The 23364-nt window shown below is 42.6% G+C and overlaps 1 protein-coding gene across 4 annotated transcripts in view; it reads left to right on the top strand.

Annotated features, from left to right (window-relative positions):
• The window catches only part of LOC141049008 (dihydroxyacetone phosphate acyltransferase-like), a 414268-nt gene that overhangs the window by 156985 nt on the left and 233919 nt on the right, over positions 1–23364 (top strand). For all 4 annotated transcript variants that reach the window (XM_073545096.1, XM_073545099.1, XM_073545098.1 and 1 more), the window contains exon 4: positions 12694–12823. In XM_073545096.1, the coding sequence (XP_073401197.1) occupies positions 12694–12823 (130 nt within the window). The remainder of the gene's footprint in view (positions 1–12693; positions 12824–23364) is intronic.

Below are 23364 nucleotides of genomic sequence, written 5' to 3'. Positions count from 1 at the left end.
TCATTTTTGTGGAAAAAAAATATTTTTTTATTTTCACGCCTGGGCGTTATAAACTTCTGTGAAGCACTTGGGGTTTCAAAGTTCTCACCACACATCTAGATAAGTTCCTTAGTTTCCAAAATGGTGTCATTTGTGGGGGGTTTCCACTGTTTTGGTACATCAGGGGTTTTCCAATCGCAACATGATGTCCGATCTCAATTCCAGCCACAAACGTCAAATGGCGCTGCTTCCCTTCCGAGCTCAGCCATGCGCCCAAATAGTGGTTTACCCCACATGTGGGGTATCAGCGTACTCAGGACAAATTGCACAATAACTTTTAGGGTCCTGTTACCCTTGGGAAAATAAAAATTGGGGTGAAAAGATCATTTTTGTGGAAAAAATATGATTTTTTAATTGTACCGCTGTACGTTATAAACTTCTGTAAAGCCCTTGTGGATTCAAAGTTCTCACCACATATCTAGATAAGTTGGTGGGTCTAGTTTGCAAAATGGGGTCACTTGTAGGGGGTTTCCACTGTTTAGGTACATCAGGGACTCTCCAAACGTGTCATGGCGTCCGATCTGAATTCCAGCCAATTTTGCATTGAAAAAGTCAAACGGCGCTCCTTCCATTCTGAGCTCTGCCATGCGCCGAAACAGTCGTTCCCCCCCACATATCAGGTATCAGCGTACTCAGGACAAATTGCACAATAACTTTTGCAGTCCAATTTCTCCTGTTACCCTTGGTAAAATAAAAAAAATTGAACCTGAATTATTTTTTCTGTGAAAAAAAGTTAGATGTTCATTTTTTTTAAATATTCAAAAAAATTCCTGTGACGCACCTAAAGGGTTAATAAACTTCTTGAATGTGGTTTTGAGCACCTTAAGGGGTGCAGTTTTTAGAATGGTGTCACTTTTGGGTATTTTCTATCATTTAGACCCCTCAAAGTGGCATCAAATGTGATGTGGTCCTAAAAATAAAATGGTGTTGTAAAAATGAGAAATCGCTGGTCAACTTTTAACCCTTATAACTTCCTAACAAAAAAAAATTTTGGTTCCAAAATTGTGCTGATGTAAAGTAAACATGTGGGAAATGTTAGTTATCAAGTTTTATGTGTGCCGTATCTCTGTGATTTAAGGGCATAAAAATTCAAATTTGGAAAATTGCGAAATTTTCGCCAAATTTCCGTTTTTCTCACAAATAAACGCAAGTTATTTGAATGAAATTTTACCCCTAACATGAAGTACAATATGTCACAAGAAAACAATGTCAGAATCACCGGGATCCATGGAAGTGTTTCAGAGTTATTACCTCATAAAGGGACAGTGGTCAGAATTGTAAAAATTGGCCCGGGAGTTAACGTGCAAACCACCCTTGGTAGTGAAGGGGTTAAAGATATTGCAATAAAGATGAAGTTTTAACGTCTATTCAACCATCTGATTTGGATGTTTGTTGCTGGAACTTTTTTGTTTGATTACCACAGCCACTTTTTCCGAGCACCATCCTGGAGTCCACACCCAAAGCCACAGGAATTCATCTAATGGTGACTACCCTTTTTTTTTCTCCTGTATATATATATATATATATATATATATATATGTAAGTGATACACATAGATATAGATGTATTTATATTACATAGATAGATAGATGGATAGAAGAGAAGCCGGTAATTCATATGATGTGCACAGTAAAATCACACTTACAGGATAGAAAATAATAGATATATACACATAGCATACATATATATAGTCAGTGACACACACACATATATACCGTATATACTTGAGTATAAGCTGAGATTTTCAGCCCATTTTTTAAGGCTGAAAGTGCCCCTCTTGGCTTATACTCGAGTCATATACCGGGGGTCGGCAGAGGAGGGGGAGCAGGGGTGTCAGAGACCATACTCACCCCCTCCTGGCGCAGTCTCTGCAGCCCCCCAATATTCACCTGTCCCCGTTCCACCGCTGCTTGCTGCTCTGTCTTCTGCATCGTCTGACTGTGACATTCAGGTCAGAAGGTGCGATGACGTAGTCAGTGTGCTCTCTCTGCTGAACGTCACTGCAGAGACTCGGGAGACAGAGTGGCGCACAGCGATGGAATAGGGACAGGTGAATATCACCAGTGTCGGGGGCCTGAGCCAGCGGCAACACCGGCACCTGGCCCCCAGCGACGAGAGGTGAGTATGCCATTTTTTTTAATTGCAGCAGCAGCGGCATCAGCAATATATGGGCTGTATTTACCTATGGAGCATCATCTTGGGCCACCATTAACCCTTGTGCAGCATTTTATGGGGGGGAATTTATCTATGGAGCATTTTCTTGGGCCACCATTAACCCTTGTGCAGCAATTTATGGGGGGTATTTTATCTATGGAGCATCTTCTTGGGCCATCATTAACCCTTGTGCAGCATTTTATGGGGGTATTTTATCTATGAAGCATCTTTTTGGACCACCATTAACCCTTGAGCAGCACCACCTTCGGCTTATACTCGAGTCAATAAGTTTTCCCAGTTTTTTGTGGCAAAATTAGGGGGTCTCGGCTTATACTCGGGTCAGCTTATACTCGAGTATATACGGTATATATATATATGTATATATATATACTAGATTATGGCCCGATGCTATCGCATCGGGAGGATGCGATAGCATCACACCTCTTGCCATGTTAACCCTCAACACACACACTCCTCAACACACACTCCTCTCACCTTTCACCATCTCCACTCACTCTTTCACTCCACATACGACCCCTTCTCTCACTCCGTCTCTCATACTCACGCCGTCATCGCCGCTGCTCCACGATCCCCGACATCTTCTTCCGCCGGCGCCATCCTGGATCCAGACGTTGTCCACGCCGGTGACATGTTCTTGCGGCGACGCCATCTTGAGTATCGTGAAATCCCGCGATAGTCAAGATAGCGTCGCCGGAAGAACATGTCGCCGGCGTGGACGTAATCTCGCGAGATTTCGCCGACGCCATCTTTTTGGATCCCGAGTCGTCCACGCCAGCGACATGTTCTTGCGGCGACGCCATCTTGAATCTCGTAGGATTTCACGAAATCCAAGATGGCGTCGCCGCAAGAACATGTCGGCGGCCTGGAGAACGTCTGGATCCAGGATCGCGGCGGCGGAGGAAGATGTCGGGGCAGCGACGATGACGGTGTGAGTATGAGAAACGGAGTGAGAGAAAGGAACGTATGTGGAGTGAAAGAGTGAGTGGACGTGAGTGGTGGTGAAAGGTGAGAGGAGTGTGTGTTGAGGCGGTGTGGTGTGCTGAGGGTTAACATGTGCGTGTGTGTGGTGACGTCACCGGTTACAACTGGACGGAAGTTGTTACAACCGGAAGCTGCTTAGGGCATTTATTATTATAGATGATGAGGAAGAAGCCGTCTGTTGTTGGCGGTGATGGCGTGTAGAGGCTTCTTCAGCCAATGTAATAGATTTAGAGTTAGGGGATTCGTGTGTGAGACGACGGAGTTTATAAGCCTTAATCTTGTCAAGTCGATGCTGTTTTTCCTCAGGAGTCTCATTAGCACGGCGTTGTTTTTGTCGTAGTACTAAAGCTGCTTTCCTTTCACTGGCATTGGCATACTGTGCATCGGTATTGAATGGTGGTATTGATAGGGCAGAAACAGATTGCTGATTAGTTATGTCAGTGAACGGCATATGGGATGAAGTGTAGCAGTAAATTGTTCCACATGCTGATGTGGAAGCATCCTGTTGTGAGTCTAATAATAATGAAGAGGAAGAGGCCGTCTGTTGTCGGCGGTGACGGCGTGCAGAGGCTTCTTCAGCCAGTCTTATGGATTTAGAGTTAGGGGATTCGTGTGTGAGGCGACGGCGTTTATAAGCCTTAATCTTCTCAAGGCGATGGTGTTTTTCCTCAGGAGTCTCATTAGCACGGCGTTGTTTTTGTCATAGTGCTAAAGCTGCTTTCCTTTCACTGGCATTGGCATACTTTTTGTTATGACTCATGTTGGCACAGGTAAAGGAGTCTATTTGGCAGTTATCTGGCAGTGAAGAAGGCGTCCTGGAGTATTGTAGAGTAAACAGATACTAATTGACCCTGTAATTGCCCAGCAGTAGTTATGAAGTGGTAGTGGCAAATTGGCCCTGTAGTTAGACACCGGCAGAGGAGCAAGGCAGCAGTAGTTATGGCGGTAGAGGCAAATTGGCCCTGTAATTAGACACCGGCAGAGGAGCAAGGCAGCAGTAGTTATGGCGGTAGAGGCAAATTGGCCCTGTAATTAGACACAGGCAGTGAACAGTCAGAGGAGCAAGGCAGCAGTACTTATGGCGGTAGAGGCAAATTGGCCCTGTATTTAGACACCGGCAGAGGAGCAAGGCAGCAGTAGTTATGGCGGTATAGGCAAATTGGCCCTGTAATTAGACACCAGCAGAGGAGCAATGCAGCAGTAGTTATGGCGGTAGAGGCAAATTGATCCTGTAATTAGACACCGGCAGAGGAGCAAGGCAGCAGTAGTTATGGCGGTAGAGGCAAATTGATCCTGTAATTAGACACCAGCAGAGGAGCAAGGCAGCAGTAGTTATGGCGGTATTGGCAAATTGGCCCTGTAATTAGACACCAGCAGAGGAGCAATGCAGCAGTAGTTATGGCGGTAGAGGCAAATTGATCCTGTAATTAGACACCGGCAGAGGAGCAAGGCAGCAGTAGTTATGGCGGTAGAGGCAAATTAGCCCTGTAATTAGACACCGGCAGAGGAGCAAGGCAGCAGTAGTTATGGCGGTAGAGGCAAATTGATCCTGTAATTAGACACCGGCAGAGGAGCAATGCAGCAGTAGTTATGGCGGTAGAGGCAAATTAGCCCTGTAATTAGACACCGGCAGAGGAGCAAGGCAGCAGTAGTTATGGCGGTAGAGGCAAATTAGCCCTGTAATTAGACACCGGCAGAGGAGCAAGGCAGCAGTAGTTATGGCGGTATTGGCAAATTGGCCCTGTAATTAGACACCAGCAGAGGAGCAATGCAGCAGTAGTTATGGCGGTAGAGGCAAATTGATCCTGTAATTAGACACTGGCAGAGGAGCAAGGCAGCAGTAGTTATGGCGGTAGAGGCAAATTGGCCCTGTAATTAGACACCGGCAGAGGAGCAAGGCAGCAGTAGTTATGGCGGTAGAGGCAAATTGATCCTGTAATTAGACACCGGCAGAGGAGCAATGCAGCAGTAGTTATGGCGGTAGAGGCAAATTAGCCCTGTAATTAGACACCGGCAGAGGAGCAAGGCAGCAGTAGTTATGGCGGTATAGGCAAATTAGCCCTGTAATTAGACACCGGCAGAGGAGCAAGGCAGCAGTAGTTATGGCGGTAGAGGCAAATTAGCCCTGTAATTAGACACCGGCAGAGGAGCAAGGCAGCAGTAGTTATGGCGGTATAGGCAAATTAGCCCTGTAACTAGACACCGGCAGAGGAGCAAGGCAGCAGTAGTTATGGCAGTATAGGCAGATTGGCCCTGTAATTAGACACCGGCAGTAAACAGGCATAGGACCAAGGCAGCAGTAGTTATGGTGGTGCAGGCAATGCCAAGCGTCCGCACAGCAAGTCGGCGTGAGGTAAATGACGCAATTTCACGAATGCAAGATGGCGTCGGCGAAATCTCGCGAGATTTCGCCGACGTCGTTAAGGCTGTGTGCACACGCTGCCGATTAGGTGCGGATTCATCCGCGCGGATTTTGTAAAATCCGCAGGTGAAACCGCAGGTCAAAAGACCTGCGGTTTTACCTGCGGATTGCTCTGCGGTTTTGCCCTGCGGTTTTTCATCTCCTCAATAGAGGAGATGGCAAACCGCAGGAGAATCCGCAGAAAGAATTGACATGTCAATTCTTTCTGCGGATTGAAAACTGCAGATAATCCGCGCGGAAAATTCCGCATCGTCTGCACTGCGGTTTTTGATTCCCATAGGGAATCATGGTACTGTACACCGCAGCAAAAACTGCTGCGGGTCCGCAGCGGCCAAAACCGCTGCGGAACCGCAGCAAAATCCGCAGCGTGCACACAGCCTCACACCTCTTGCCATGTTAACCCTCAACACACCACACCGCCTCAACACACACTCCTCTCACCTTTCACCTCCACTCATGTCCACTCACTCTTTCACTCCACATACGTTCCTTTCTCTCACTCCGTTTCTCATACTCACACCGTCATCGTCTCTGCCCCGACATCTTCCTCCGCCGCCGCGATCCAGGATCCAGACGTTCTCCAGGCCGCCGACATGTTGTTGCGGGACGCCATCTTGGATTTCGTGAAGTCCCGCAATATTCAAGATGGCGTCGCCGCAACAACATGTCGCTGGCATGGGCGACATCGGGATCCAAAATGGCGTCGGCGTAATCTCGCGAGATTTCGCCGACGCCATCTTTTTGGATCCCGATGGCGGCCTGGAGAACGTCTGGATCCTGGATCGCGGCGGCGGAGGAAGATGTCGGGGCAGCGACGATGACGGTGTGAGTATGAGAAACGGAGTGAGAGAAAGGAACGTATGTGGAGTGAAGGAGTGAGTGGACATGAGTGGAGGTGAAAGGTGAGAGGAGTGTGTGTTGAGGCGGTGTGGTGTGTTGAGGGTTAACGTGCGTGTGTGTGTGGTGACGTCACCGGTTACAACTGGACGGAAGTTGTTACAACCGGAAGCTGGTTAGGGCATTTATTATTATAGATTGCAGAGAGAGATAGAAGAATAGTCGGTAATTCATTTGCCGGCTTCTGTAAAATCACTGCAGGAGCCGACAGGATAGGAGAAATGGATTACATACAGTAAATCCATATAGAATAGGTAGATATATACATGTCAGTGACAAATACAATTAGTATAGTGTGTGTGCAAAATACTGGACATGTATTTAATTCATAAATGATTATTTCACAGAAAAAATGGCAGGGGGTCCCCTATAATTAATAGCCAGCAATGGCTATGCAGACAGCTGAGGGCTGATGTTAATAGCCAAAGAAGGGACCATGGATACTGGCCCCCCCAGCTAAAACAACAGCTCTCAGCCACCATAGAAAAGGCGCATCTCTAAGATGCACCAATTCTGGCACATAGCCTTGCTCTTCCCACTGCCCTGTAGTGGTGGCATATGGGGTAATAGTTTGGGGTTGATGTCACCTTGCAGGTGATGTCACCATTCCAGTGATGTCACCTTTTAGGTGACATCAAGCCTCGAGGTTAGTAATGGAGAGGCGTCAATAAGACCCCCTCTTACTAATCCTATATAGTCAAATTGTAAAGAAAACACAGACACACACCTAATCCATGCGAAGCCCTCGTTCTCCTGTAATAAACATAAAATATAATAGCAACACTATAAATTAACACAAAAGAGACAGGTTATAGGCCATATAAAAGGGGATCACCTTACAATATAAAGATGATGAAGTAATTTTATTGAGTACAAAAAACACAATAATAACAAACATTAAAAACATTAAAAAGTCACACATGTGACTTACAGAGGACACTAATAAAACTCATAATAAAGCTACAGCCATAAACCTGTGACATGTAGAAAATAGTTATATACCTGTGCATATTAGAATATAAACAGCACACCACCTGACATGCATAAAAAAAGGTTTAGACCTGAAGTTATTGGTATAACCACAATAAACAATTGATATCAGACAAGCTACACATAGCTGTAATGCACATGACAAGTGGAAATGCTCCCTGAGAAACGCACATAGGAGCTCACCCAACTATTATACTGGGAAGATCTCTGAAAAAGCTGTTGCACCAATAGCACAATGAAACGGTGGATATGCATCACCCTGATAAAGATGAAGGATCATGTAGGCGCACAAAGAAGCCCAATAAGAAATCAAAAGGGCGAGCTGACCATCCTCAAGAAAATCTCAGAATGGCCTACTGTAAAAACTACTGTAGCTTGCATAGATGTGGCCTGTGAAGCACACATGTAACCAGTTAAAGGCTGAAAAAGATGCCTGACGTGTGTCGCCACTCATGATGGCTTCGTCAGGGGCTGAGTGTTTAAAAGCAACAATATACCATATCTGCCCGTCATTGTGTCCCACGCCGTAATCCATTTCTAGGGGATATACAGTTTGCAACCAGGACGGTGCTAAGATGCGATCGCCCCAGCTGCAAACCACTGGTGAATGAATGAGATGCTCCCAGCGCAGACTTGGTGACTAGCGGTAACGTCAATGAGTCTGTGCTCCCTCACGGCCCGAATTGCAATGATCTCTTGAGCGTGGGAAAATACCAGTTGATTTTTGTAACTTCTTTTAAATGCTTCAGGTTTAGAAAGCTGTGAAGTGGCTAAAAGCAGTAACTGGTCCATCGATTATACATCACCCTCAAACTTAAAATAGATATATTAACAAACATATGTGGGCACCACTGGTGGAGGAAATTGACCACTGCCATCTTTATTATAGATTTTATTTTCAAAGCACATCATTAATAAAATACCTTCATAAGATACAGGGCCGGATTTAATAGGTGGGTGGCTCTGGGCCCATTTTGGAGGGAGGCCCGTTTTTCAAGGTGTTGCAATATGTAATGCAAAAACATAAAATGTAATGAACGCAAGTTTATTTACAAAAATCATTTACCCAGAGTGATTCAAGTAAAATCATTCATTTTTTACAATCCAGGCACTTTCCGTGATTTTCGTGCTGCAAAATCACTAATGATGTCACTAAAGTCCAATTTACGCAGTATACCTGACTCGATGTTCATGATAGCCAAATTTACAAGTCATTCCTGCTTCATGGATGTCCTTAATCGGTTTTCAACTAATTTGAGTTTTGAGAAGGAACGCTCACCACTGCAGTATGTATCATCTAAATTAGATATATCCTTAGAGCTATCTCAATATTTGGGAAAATGTCCTGCACACCCTTTTCCATGATAAGCTTGTACATGAAAAGTTCAGTGCTGATATCTTTTGGCTCCTCGTCTGTCAATAAATTGTAAAATGTTACAAACTGACACAGTTCATCGATAAATGTAATGTCCAAGTCATCTGAATAAGACCTGACGAGTTGCTCTGCTGTGGCCTTAAGCTCGTCTGAAGACAGTTCTTTCAGATGGCTGAAAAAGCTAAATTTGCTTGATATATCTTAATATGCTTGATGACGGTCAAGAGAAGCGAGAAACTGATCAATGATAGGCAAGAAAGTTTCTGTTCTGTATTTTTCAGAAGGGCTGAGTTGTACTTCTTCCGTATGGCCATAATCCAATGAATTGAGACACACATAAAAGCCATCCCACCATCGACAAGGTGACTCTGTGTTCGGGGCGGTCCTACACTGTCTAATATCAAAAACCTTATCGTGCGTCAAAGTTGACGTCTGTGTGAATAAGGGCAGACAAGGACCTTGTCGATGGTGGGACGGCTTTTATGCTATGTTTGATCAAATACAGTATTACTAAGAACTCTGTATGATTTAAATGCACTTTTGCTTTTTACTTATTTAATTACAGCAGGGTTTTTTCATTTTGTCTTTTGTAGGTTCTGTATATATTAGAAACTGCTGCTGGGCTGTATATATATGAGGGGCTGCTGCCGGGATGTATATATCAGAGGCTGTTTACCTGGCTATATATACCAGAGGCTGTTGCTGTGCTGGCTGTATATAGAATAAAGGCTGATGGGCTGTATAAAGTGTATGTACAGCACTATACTCTAAACAGGTCCACACTATATACGTACAGTATACACAGACACACTGTAATGCAGGATATAGTGTGGACCTGTATATACAGTATGGTACTGTGTAGGACAGGAGCTGCAAGACAGATACACAGACAGACACACACAAACACAGACAGACAGAGATCATACCCACCGCGACACTGTGAAGACTGAACCACTTCACTCTGGATCTTCAGTGACTGAAGATCCAGAGTGAAGTCCTGCCGCACTCCGCGGTGGAGAATCCTCTTCTCGCGCCGACATCGTGGCTCCGCTTCCTTCCTCGAAGGTAGCTGAACTGAAAAAACTCATCTGATCTAATCCGAGGGATGGGAGCGATATAGCCTAGAAGCTTCTGTTGGGATCGGAGAAGGCTGCCGCATGCCATAAGCTAAGCATTAGGTACAAATACTAAGGAAGTCTAGCTAGCCAGGTCAGTGGATGGTGACACAGGTGCCATGACTCTGCCGCTCTGCGTCAGCCACTGAGATGTAGGACCGTAGCCAGGTCCCTACACTTTCAATAGTTTCTCTTTTGTTAAATGTTCCTTATCATTAGAAACGGTTCACAGCAAAGAGAGACATGTATTTTACATGTTTTGAGATATTTATCCCTATATTGGTGGGAGGCCCCCGCTGGATAGGTGGCCCAGGGCCTGGGCCCCTTGGGCCCCACCCTAAATACAGGCCTGATAAGATACTTCACCAAAATTGTAAATACCAAAGCTCAAAAAGGTTCTGCCCAAAGCCTGAACAAACCATCTGAATTATCTCCTTAAAGGGAGTCTGTCAGAACAGAATGACCGTTGAAACCAAGTACAGGCTCTCGGTGCATCATGGTGGGGACAATCATTTATATACAGCTTCCCCCCACTTGGTTTGTGGGTTTTTCTGTCATTAAACGAGGGGTACCAGCAATTTTGACCACATGTGTATCCATATACCATTGCCTGCTTAATCCTATTTAGAATTGGGAGTAAAAAAGTGTAATTAGCATGGTTGTGAACATTTTTGAGGGTTTCCTGGAAGTACTGAATTTATTGTTTGGCAACAATTAACTGACCATGTAATAGCCAAAGAACATGCAGCAAAAGACCACAGAAAATGACAGGGCTTCAAACTCTGGTAAACACAGGTAGTTCCATGGCAAAGCAAAAACAATAGCATAGGCAAGATTTGACAACGCCCATTTGGCATGTTATTGCCTTGTTTATAACGTTTCAATAATTGTTTAATAATGACATAATCAGAAAACCAAATGGTTGGGGTATGTCCACATCTAAAAGATGCTGTATGCACATACCCTTGGGATATGTGCATAATGAGTTTTTACAGGAATTTTTGGAGCAGAAATTCCAAATCTTCCTCAAAACTTCACATAAACTAAGAGTTTCTGCTCATAGACTTAAATGAGATGTATAAAATCCGCATTTAGGGTATATGCACACGTTGCGGATTTGCCTGTGGAATTTTCTGCTCAGATTTTTCCTCTCTTGGCACAAAACGCAGTAGAAAATCCACAAGGATTTGATGCGTTTTTGATGCAGATTTTCATGTTTTTTTTCATGCGGATTGTAGGCGTTTTTGTAAGCTAAATAAAGATATATTATTTAAAAAAAAAATTGTGGTGTCATTTCCTTGTCCAACCTCTTCTTTTACATACTCCATTGAAGACCATAATATCATTACATACCATGTTCAAATATGTTTACACAAAAAAACAAATAAAGTGAATATTACATAGATAGATAGATAGGTTAGATAATACCAAGCCCGATGTTTAGTAATGGACATAATAAAATGGTACATAAAGAGTTAAATAAAGACACACGCACGAAATCTGAATGAGCGCAATATCTGTTTAATATAACCCCTTCATGAGCTTTTTGTGTTTTTGTTTTTTGCTCCCCTTCTTCCCAGAGCCATAACTTTTTACTTTTCCATCAATATGGCCATGTGAGGGCTTATTATTTGCAGGACGATTTGTACTTGTGAACTACACCATTGGTTTTACCATTTTGTTTACTTTAAAACGGGAAAAAAATTCCAAGTGCGGTGAAATTGCAAAAAAATTACAATCCCACACTTGTTTTTCTTTTGGCTTTTTTGCAAGGTTCCCTAAATGCTAAAACTGACCTGCCATTATGATTCTCCAGGGCATTACGAGTTCATAGACACCAAACATGTCTAGGTTCTCTTTTATCTAAGTAGTGAAAAAAAAATTCCAAACTTTGCTAAAAAAAATTGCATCATTTTCCAAGACCCGTAGCATTTCCATTTTTCGTGATCTGGGGTTGGGTGAGGGCTTATTTTTTGCATGCCGAGCTCATGTTTTTAATTATATCATTTTGGTACAGATACGTTGTTTTGATCACCCGTTATTGCATTCTAATGCAATTTCGCAGCGACCAAAAAACGTAATTCTGGCGTTTTGATTTTTTTTACCGCTACGCCATTTAGCGATCAGGCTATTAGCGATCATCGTTTGACAGCAGCATTTAACGGGTTAATAGCTGCGGGTGGATCGTGATTCCGCCCGCGGCTATGGCTGGCACATGTCAGCTGTTCAAAACAGCTGACATGTCCCAGAAAAGACACACACACTCAGATACCCGCAGACAGACCCGCACATATTCTCCACTCACACATAGTCTCCTCACACACACATATCTCCTCCCATCCTGTCTTTCTGCAGCGTTTCGTATACACATCCACAGCAAATCCGCAAATCTTTTTACAACTGTGGTTTTGCTGTGGATTTGACTGACTCAATGGGTGCACACCAATTCTGGATTTCCCATTGATTAACATTGGTTGTGCACTACACTGCAGATTTGGTGCAATTCTGGCTGTCCAAAAATGCTGCAGATCTGCAACGTGTGCACATAGCCGTAAAGCGCATATGCATTTTTAGTGCATTTCCGCCGCAGAAACGCTCTAAAAACCCATGTAGTTTCATATGACTTTGTCAATAAAGTTAGGTGTAATCCACTCACAAGTTTTGTGTTTTATTTTTGTGTTTTATTTTGTGTTTTGCAGTTGGCAAAAGCTATTCAAGAGCATCCAGTTGTGCTGCTGCCAAGTCATCGGAGCTATATTGACTTCTTGTTAATATCATACATCATGTTCACTTATGACTTGCCCATTCCAGTTATTGCTGCAGGCGAAGGTAACTTCAATTTTACATGTTGTAATGTTTCAACAACAGGTGAAGGTGCACTTGTGTCACTTTTTGGTCACCTTGTTTGCAAACCACTGCATTGCACTTTCAACAGTTTTTGGCGTGAATACCTCTGTTAGTGACTTTTTGATTTACTATAAATTCATCAGACGATTTACACTTTTTTTTAAGTTGTCTTTTACGGTTTAGTTACTTATATGATTTTTATACCGATGTGACTTTTCCCGATGTTTCCGTTTCATTTATCAAATGTGACTTTTTAAACCGTTGCAAAATTTGATGCTAATAAAATCCAGTTTTCCCCTGGAGTGATCTTATGTGCAACAGTTATTCATGTACAAATTTGTGAAACGTGCAACTGTTTTAATGGTGAAAAGTCACAAAATGGGTCAAAGACAAAAAAAATACCTTTTTTAGTTTTATGCAAAATTCTTGTGCCATTTCGGAGAATTTGTTGCCAAAAATGGCAATTAATAGCACAAGACAAAAAAAGAAAAAGTCACTAACCTTCAAAAGATGATTTGGGGCCAGAATGTTTTAGTCTATAAACTCTTCTAAAGCTGAAAACCATTGACATATAGGGTTAATTAATACAACAATATGTTAGAAATAACATGATATTAGAACATATTGATATTTTCATATTGCAAAATTCTGTTCCACTTTTGCTACATTTTAAGCCCTGCTTACTGACTATCTGAAATATCTAGAAAAGATTTTCTATGGCCAGAGATACACACGTGGTCAAAATTGTTGGTATCCCTTGTTTCATGACAGAAAAACACATAAATGGTCACAGAAATAACTCAAATCTAACAAAAGTAATAATAAATAAAAAATCTATGAAAAAGAACAAATGAAAGTCAAACATTGCTTTTCAACCATGCTACCACAGAATTTTTAACGAGGGGTACCAACAATTTAGACCACGTGTGTATGTCTTGTTGCTCCAGGCCAGTGATATGTCTTGTGGCTCCTGCATCTTGGGTTAGAAACATGTGAGAGAATGTATGTGGTTATTAAGTGTTCCTGCAGTCACCACCGCCCTTGATGCATTCCTGATTAAGAAACTGGCTTCAGCATCTCAAAGCCATTTTTAAGTAAACCAGTCATGGCTCCAGCACCTTTCCCTTCTCATACTCTGGGGAGGGAGATGATGAAGGTGGTGTTCTGGCCACCCTGACCATGGGTCATAGGGAGCTAGACTATCTTGCTGGGTCTCTCACTTGGGAGAAGTCTCATCGGGGAGTGCTGGGTTTTACTCACAGGCCAGAGGCCTCTACTGTTGGTCTCTACTGTGCAAGGCTCTGCTGTATATAAAGTTGGTGCAGCATTTAACCCATCACACCCTGATTCGTGGAGCCAACTGCCACTCAGATTGACACAAATTTACCACCAAAGCCATATAGAATATGGCTCTCAAGAAGCTTTATTCACAGATGTGGTAAAACTAATTGACAATTTACTGAGTAAGAAATTGCCTTTGTCGCCGTCAGTACTACTGCAGGGAGACAGACCAATCAATGCTAATAATGGGACTTGCCGTCTTATTTACAAAAAAAAGAAAAGAGAAGCCAGCGTTGCCAAGGTCAGAACGCATAACATAAAGTGCATTTGCACATAACATCTAACTGTGTTCAAAATGAGATATTTAGCAAAAAAATTGATCAATTCAATTGAGCCACCCCGCCGCGCCAAGACAATCTCATGTGGGGGGTCCTACTCTATGTTTTTAATAAACACTGTGCCATTACGGCCTCCTAGATACATTAAAAGCAAGACCACTTTAAATGCAATCTGTACCTGAGCATTTCTGGATCGCTCCCATGATGCCAGAAAAGGCAAGTGCGGATGAAGGCCAACCAGGTCTGAATACAGACGTGTCAGGTTTTAGCCTCCACACATTGCCTGACCAGCAAGCATAGATGAAGGGCAATGCAGGTTCAGATACAGGTGCACAATTAAATAAAGCTTGGGGCAGGGTGGGGCTGCTGTGTATGTGTGCACAGCAGCCTAGATCCATCACAGTGAACACAGAAAAAATGGCGAACACAACCCAGCGCGCACGGCAACAGTGGTGGTCAACCACATACCAATGTACAAAAAAAAGAAAAGAGAAGCCAGCGTTGCCAAGGTCAGAACGCATAACATAAAGTGCATTTGCACATAACATCTAACTGTATTCAAAATGAGATATTTAGCAAAAATACACATACACAGCAGCCCCACCCTGCCCCAAGCTTTATTTAATTGTGCACCTGTATCTGAACCTGCATTGCCCTTCATCTATGCTTGCTGGTCAGGCAATGTGTGGAGGCTAAACCTGACACGTCTGCATTCAGACCTGGTTGGCCTTCATCCGCACTTGCCTTTTCTGGCATCATGGGAGCGATCCAGAAATGCTCAGGTACGGATTGCATTTAAAGTGGTCTTGCTTTTAATGTATCTAGGAGTCCGTAATGGCACAGTGTTTATTAAAAACGTAGAGTAGGACCCCCCACATGAGATTGCCTTGGCGCGGCGGGGTGGCTCAATTGAATTGATCAATTTTTTTGCTAAATATCTCATTTTGAATACAGTTAGATGTTATGTGCAAATGCACTTTATGTTATGCGTTCTGACCTTGGCAACGCTGGCTTCTCTTTTCTTTTTTTGTACATTGGTATGTGGCTGACCACCACTGTTGCCGTGCGCGCTGGGTTGTGTTTGCCATTTTTTCTGTGTTCACTGTGATGGATCTAGGCTGCTGTGCACACATACACAGCAGCCCCACCCTGCCCCAAGCTTTATTTAATTGTGCACCTGTATCTGAACCTGCATTGCCCTTCATCTATGCTTGCTGGTCAGGCAATGTGTGGAGGCTAAACCTGACACGTCTGCATTCAGACCTGGTTGGCCTTCATCCGCACTTGCCTTTTCTGGCATCATGGGAGCGATCCAGAAATGCTCAGGTACGGATTGCATTTAAAGTGGTCTTGCTTTTAATGTATCTAGGAGGCCGTAATGGCACAGTGTTTATTAAAAACGTAGAGTAGGACCCCCCACATGAGATTGCCTTGGCGCGGCGGGGTGGCTCAATTGAATTGATCAATTTTTTTGCTAAATATCTCATTTTGAATACAGTTAGATGTTATGTGCAAATGCACTTTATGTTATGCGTTCTGACCTTGGCAACGCTGGCTTCTCTTTTCTTTTTTTCCCGTCTTATTGACTTTATTGTAATGGCAACGAGAAACCACATAGCTAGCAGATGGAAGACTAGTACGCTATCAATAACGCAGGTGAAGAGAAGGGTTAATTAGATAATGTTATACGAGAAAATAGAAGCCATCAGATCTGATTCTCTCGACATTTTTCAAAATATCTGGGACCCCTGGATTCAGGCCCATGGGGGTGATGACCTCTCCAGGATGACATACAGCAAAATATATCCTTATCCACATAGCGTGCTGACATGGTAATTGACTCTTACAGTTATGGTCTCTAAAACAAACTCTCTAGTATCTCACGTCTATTCATCTTTATTATCGTCCCTCATCATACACTCCCCTCTTTCCTTACCCATTCTGTTAAGACTTGATTAGTCATGTTATATTTGTTTTTCTACAAATATTTAAAAATTAAGATAACGAAGTCAAGGATAACGTATGACATATTGTGTCTTTTCCTATGTACTTCCCCCTGCGAGGGGATCCTTGTACTCTAATGTGAATGTATTTAATGTTCAATGATGTTTCCTTTTCAATAAAATCGTTGAAACTAAGAAGCTTTAATCACTGACATGGAAGAAAATTCCCTGAATATGGGTCAGAGAGAGGAATTAGATGGCTGGGTCTCATCCCCTACTCACTGAGATGATAACTGGATGGAATAATAGCACCCCTCCTCTCCCACTTCGTGGAAGAAATATCTAAGCCACCTACACTTTAAAGAGGACTTTAGGGCCTTAACAAAGGAGGTGATGTGTGGGACTGGATATGCAGCATCTTGCAGGCCGCACGGACACATTAGAAGGATATAATAATACTAGCTGCTGGCCCGATTCTAAAGCTTCGGGTACTCTAGAATATGGCCAGCGGCAGATTAAAATAAAAAATGTGATATACTTACCATCCGATGGCCTAGGAATCTGTCCCTCCTCTCCACGCTGCCGGCATCTTCCGTTCCCAGTACTGCTTTGCGCCAAAGACCGCTGCTGACGTCCTGTCGCGAGAGTGCAACGTCATCAGCAGTATTTCGCACAAAGCAGTACTGGGAACGGAAGATGCCGGCAGCGTGGAGAGGAGGGACAGATTCCGGGGGCTGTCGGAAGGTGAGTAGATCACTATTTTTTATTTTAATTCTATTTTTTACACTTTTATGGTACCAAGGGTCCGAAAGAGTCTCTTCTCCTCTGGACTCTGGGTACCGGCTAGCAGCGGGCATCTCCGGCTGCGTTGCTGCTGACGCCCATGCGCCCAGAGATGACCTGCGGCAACCGTCAGGAGATCAGCGGCTAGCGCTAGCGCCGCTGATCTCCCGACGGCACGGTAGCGGTGGCGTGCGTCCTGCTAATTGTAGACTGCGCCTGCGCACTGCGCCTGTTGCTGATTGGTTGCGACCAATCAGCGCGGTGGGATTTCGGTTACAGACAGACATGATAAGGTGTTTATATATATATATATAGATTACCAGATCTTCTATGGCCATACTTCAACAGGTGGTTTCATTCCATAAAGGGCCAATACAGGACTTGCACAGTCATATAAATGATCTGGATAACAGAGTTAGGAGATTAACATATGAAGAGAATCTGAATCATTAGATTAGGAGGACCCAAAAGAAACCCACCTGACTGTCTTTAATTTTATGCTTGGCGAAATTTTGTAACTTAGTTGGATCCAACACCCTTTTCTGTCTCTGGAGAATGGAAGAAGTTTATACCTTTTTTTTGCATCCACATAATACACATACAAGAATTGATTACTTCTTTGCCAATACTGTAATTCTTAGAATGCTGAAAACAGTTGAGGTGGGGTCTGTCACTTGGACAAATCACGCCCCCGGTATTACTGGATTTAAATTAAAAACTTATCTCAACTTGGGCTTGCTATTAGTGCTTAAATTAGTTTTTGATCAAGGACCTGACCACTGGGAGCACCTTAACCAACCACTTAAATGAGCTTTTCTGGCTAAATACCAGCACAGTATCTTCCCCAACAATATTATGGAAGCGTATATGGCAGTGATGAAGGGGTTGCTGTATTGACGAGGGGTCCATTTTGCTAAAAATTTCTAATCAACTCCATTCCACTCCTACATCTCAGCTTAAATATCAGGGAAACTAACTGTATACATCTCCAGGAAATGAGGCTCTAAAGACACTGACTGCTATTGCAGATAAATTAAAATATCGGTCTATGTGTAAAATGCAGATATATACACAAAGCAGAATTTTTATCAAAAAGGTAATTAGGCTCACACACTGTATGTAACTCACCAACTTCAAGAAAGATCTGTGGCTTCTGCTCCTCAAGCTCTAAGGGATATGAGGAATCAGTTCACTATGATCCAGCAGTCATTTCAAATATATTTTATAATTTCTGTACAAATCTTTACAATCTTCAAGACTCCCTCCTGATAAACTCTGTACGCATGTTTTCTCTACTTAGCAGTTACCTGTCAAAATCTTAAGCTACCAACCCTTTCTCCTGAAGCTGTTGCATCCCTTAACAAACATATAACTAACGAGGAGACATTTGATATTCTAATGGATCTCCCCTTTGGTAAATCTCCAAGACCAGAATGATTGCCAGGTGATAAAATATTTTCTGGATGGCTGCTGCTTCACATGAATACCATGTTTAATTCCATTTTAACAGTGACCACTATCCCAGAAACATTGTCACATTCCTATTTGATTTTAATTCCTAAACTCGATAGGGATCCCCTTGATTGTTCCAGTTGTAGACCCATTGCTCTCCTCAACTCAGATCTAAAGATATTCACACACTTTCTCGCCAGTAGACTTAAATACTGTCTCTCACAAACTAATCCATATGGATCAGGTGGGGTTTGTAGCCTTCCATCAAAGGGGTGACAACACTAGAAGTGTGGTGGATCTAGTTGGTGTGGTAAAAAGAAAAAATTTACAAGCTATTCTCCTCACCTTTGATGCACCTCAGTTGGTCCTTTTTGAGAAAGTCAAAACTTTTGGCATATCGAGGTTTTTTAAAAGGGTGGTTTGCACGTTCATGACCGGGCCAATTTTTACCATTTTGACCACTGTCCCTTTATGTGGTAATAACTCTGAAACGCTTCCATGGATCCTGGTGATTCTGACACTGTTTTCTCGTGACATATTGTACTTCATGGTAGTGGTAAAATTTCATTCAAATAACTTGCGTTTATTTGTGAAAAAAGCGGAAATTAGGTGAAAATTTTTAAAATTTCGCAATTTTCCAACTTTGAATTTTTATGCCCTTAAATGACAGAGATACGACACACAAAAAAGTAACATTTTCCACATGTTTACTTTACATCAGCACAATTTTAGAACCAAAATTTTTTTTTGTTAGGAAGTTATAAGGGTTAAAAGTTGACCAGCGATTTCTCATTTTTGCAACACCATTTTATTTTTACGGACCACATGACATTTGAAGCCACTTTGAGGGGTCTATATGACAGAAAATACCCAAAAGTGACACCATTCTAAAAACTGCACCCCGCAAGGTGCTCAAAACCACATTCAAGAAGTTTATTAACCCTTCAGGTGCGTCACAGGAATTTTTTGAATATTTAAAAAAAAAATGAACATTTAACTTTTTTTCACAAAAAAAATATTTCAGGTTCAATTTTTTTTATTTTACCAAGGTTAACAGGAGAAATTGTACTGCAAAAGTTATTGTGCAGTTTGTCCTGATACCTGATATGTGGGGGGAACCACTGTTTCGGCGCATGGCAGAGCTCAGAAGGGAAGGAGCGCCGTTTGACTTTTTCACTGCAAAATTTGCTGGAATTCAGATCGGACGCCATGTCACGTTTGGAGAACCCCTGATGTACCTAAACAGTGGAAACCCCCCCACAAGTAACCCCATTTTGGAAACTAGACCCCCCAAGGAACTTATCTAGATATGTGGTAAGAACTTTGAACCCACAAGGGCTTCACAGAAGTTTATAAAGTACAGTGGTACAATTAAAAAATCATATTTTTCCCACAAAAATGATCTTTTCACCCCCAATTTTTATTTTTCCAAGGGTAACAGGACCATAAAAGTAATTGTGCAATTTGTCCTGAGTATGCTGATACCCCATATGTGGGTGTAAATGACTATTTGGGTGCATGGCAGAGCTCAGAAGGGATGTAGCGCCATTTTACTTTTTTGGCTGGAATTGAGATCGGACACCATGTCGCGATTGGAAAACCCTGACGTACCAAAACAGTGAAAACCCCCCACAAATGACACCATTTTGGAAACTACACCCCCCAAGGAACTTATCTAGATGTGTGGTGAGAACTTTGAACTCCCAAGGGCTTCACAGAAGTTTATAACGTACAGCCGTACAATTAAAAAATCATATTTTTTCCACAAAAATGATCTTTTCACCCTCAATTCCTATTTTCCCAAGGATAACAGGACCCTAAAGGTTATTGTGCAATTTGTCCTGAGTACACTGATACTCCACATGTGGGGGTAAATCACTATTTGGGCGCATGCCAGAGCTTGGAAGGGAAGCAGCGCCATTTGACGTTTTTGTCTGGAATTGAGATCGGACACCATGTCGCGTTTGGAAAGCCCCTGATGTTCCAAAACAGTGAAAACCCCCCACAAATGACACCATTTTGGAAACTAGACCCCTCAAGGAACTTATCTAGATGTGTGGTGAGCACTTTGAACCCCCCCGTGCTTCACAGAAGTTTATAACGCCCGGGCGTGAAAATAAAAAAATCGTATTTTTTCCACAAACATGATCTTTTAGTCACCAATTTTTTTTATTTTCCCAAGGGTACCAGGAGAAATTGGACCCCAAAAGTTGTTGTCCAATTTGTCCTGAGTACGCTGATACCCCATATGTGGGAGAAAACTACTGTATGGACACACGTCAGGGCTTGGAAAGGAAGTAGTGACGTTTTGGAATGCAGACTTTGATGGAATGCTCTGCGGGTGTCATGGTGCTTTTGGAGAGCCCCTGATGTACCTAAACAGTGGAAACCCCCCCACAAGTGACCCCAATTTGGAAACTAGATCCCCTAAGGAACTTATCTAGATGTGTGGTGAGCACTTTGAACCCCCCCAGTGCTTCACAGAAGTTTATAACGACCAGGCATCATATTTTTTCAACAAACATGATCTTTTAGTCCCCATTTTTTTATTTTCCCAAGGGTAAGAGGAGAAATTGGACCACAAAAGTTGGTGTCCAATTTGTCCTGAGTACGCTGATACCCCATATGTGGGAGAAAACTACTGTATGGGGACACGTCGGGGCTCAAAAGGGAAGTAGTGATGTTTTGGAATGCAGACTTTGATGGAATGCTCTGCGGGTGTCATGTTGCATTTGGAGAGTCCCTAATGTGCCTAAACAGTGGAAACCCCCCACAAATGACACCATTTTGGAAAATAGACCCCCTAAGGAACTTATCTAGATGTGTGGTGAGCACTTTGAACCCCCCAGTGCTTCACAGAAGTTTATAACGCCCGGGCGTGAAAATAAAAAAATCGTATTTTTTCCACAAACATGATCATTTAGTCCCCAATTTTTTTTATTTTCCCAAGGGTACCAGGAGAAATTGGACCCCAAAAGTTGTTGTCCAATTTGTTCTGAGTACGCTGATACCCCATATGTGGGAGAAAACTACTGTATGGGCACACGTCAGGGCTTGGAAGGGAAGTAGTGACGTTTTGGAATGCAGACTTAGATGGAATGGTCTGCGGGTGTCATGTTGCTTTTGGAGAGCCCCAGATGTACCTAAACAGTTGAAACCCCCCACAAGTGACCCCATTTTGGAAATTAGACCCCCTAAGGAACTTATCTAGATGTGTGCTGAGCACTTTGAACCCCCCAGTGCTTCACAGAAATTTATAACGACCGGGCGTGAAAATAAAAAAATTGTATTTTTTCAACAAACATGATATTTTAGTCCCCATTTTTTTTATTTTCCCAAGGGTAACAGGAGAAATTGGACCCCAAAAGCTGTTTTGCAATTTGTCCTGAGTACCCCATATGTGGGGGTAAAACACTGTTTGGGCGCATGGCAGAGCTTGGAAGGAAAGGAGCACCATTTGACTTTTTCAACGCAGAATTGGAATTGAGATCAGACGCCATGTTGCATTTGGAGAGCACCTGATGTGCCCAAACAGTGGAAACCCCCCAATTATAACTCCAACCCTAACCCCAACATACCCCTAACCCTAATCTCAGCCCTAACTCTAGCCCTAACCCCTAACCCTAATGGGAAAATGGAAATAAATACATTTTCTTTTAATTTTATTATTTTTCCCTAACTAAGGGGGTGATAACGGGAGGTTTGATTTACTATTTATAGCGGGTTTTTATTTTTGGCAGCTGTCACATGCTAAAAGACACTTTTTATTGTAAAAATAGTTTTTGCATCACCACATATCGAGAGCTATAATTTTTCCATATTTTGACCCACCGAGTCATGTGAGGTCTTATTTTTTGCGGGACGAGTTGACGTTTTTATTGGTATCATTTTCTGGCACATGACATCTTTTGATCGCTTTTATTCCGATTTTTGTTATGCAAGATGAACAAAAACCAGCGTTTCATGAATTTCTTTTGGGGGGTGCGTTTACACCGTTCCGCATGCGATAAAGTTGATAAAGCGGCTTTATTCTTCGGGTCAGTACGGTTACAGCAATACCTCATTTAGGTCTTTATGTTTTGGCGCTTTTATGCAGTGAAAACAATTTTATATAAAAAATAATTATTTTTTCAACGCTTTATTCTGCGAGCTATAACTTTTATATTTTTTTGCTGATGACGCTGTATGGCAGCTCATTTTTTGCGGGACAAGATGACATTTTCAGCGGTACCATGGATATTTATATGTGTCTTTTTGATCGCGCGTTATTGCACTTTTTGTTTGGCGGTATGAAAATAAATCATTATTTTTGCTTAGTTTTTTATTTTTATTTTTTAAGGGGTTCGCTAAAGGGGTTATCTAGTGGGACAGTTTTATAGGGCGGGTCGTTACGGACGCGACGATACCAAATATGTGTACTTTTATTGGTTTTTGTTTTTTTTTAATTTCCAAAAAATGAATTTATTAGGGAATATTTTTTTTTTTTTTAATTTATTTAGCGATTTTTTTTAAAATTATTTTTACACTTTTCTTTTTTTAACTTTATTACATTGTCCCAGGGGGGACATGCCTGTCATGTGACAGATTGCTGATCTGTCACAGGCACTGCACATGCTTTCCTCATGCCTGCGCTTTGCAGGCACTGAGGAAGCCAGCTCCCTGCAGGCCCCCGAAGGTCCCCGTCGCCATCTTGGATTCAGGGACCTGCAGGGATGGAGCCCCCAGC

Source organism: Dendrobates tinctorius, unplaced genomic scaffold (genome assembly GCF_039654945.1).
Source record: "Dendrobates tinctorius isolate UK_male_01 unplaced genomic scaffold, ASM3965494v1 ptg000140l, whole genome shotgun sequence".
Classification (NCBI taxonomy): Eukaryota; Metazoa; Chordata; class Amphibia; order Anura; family Dendrobatidae; genus Dendrobates; species Dendrobates tinctorius.
The sequence above is the reverse complement of the archived record's forward strand: the minus strand, read 5'-3'. Positions and strand labels throughout refer to the sequence as shown.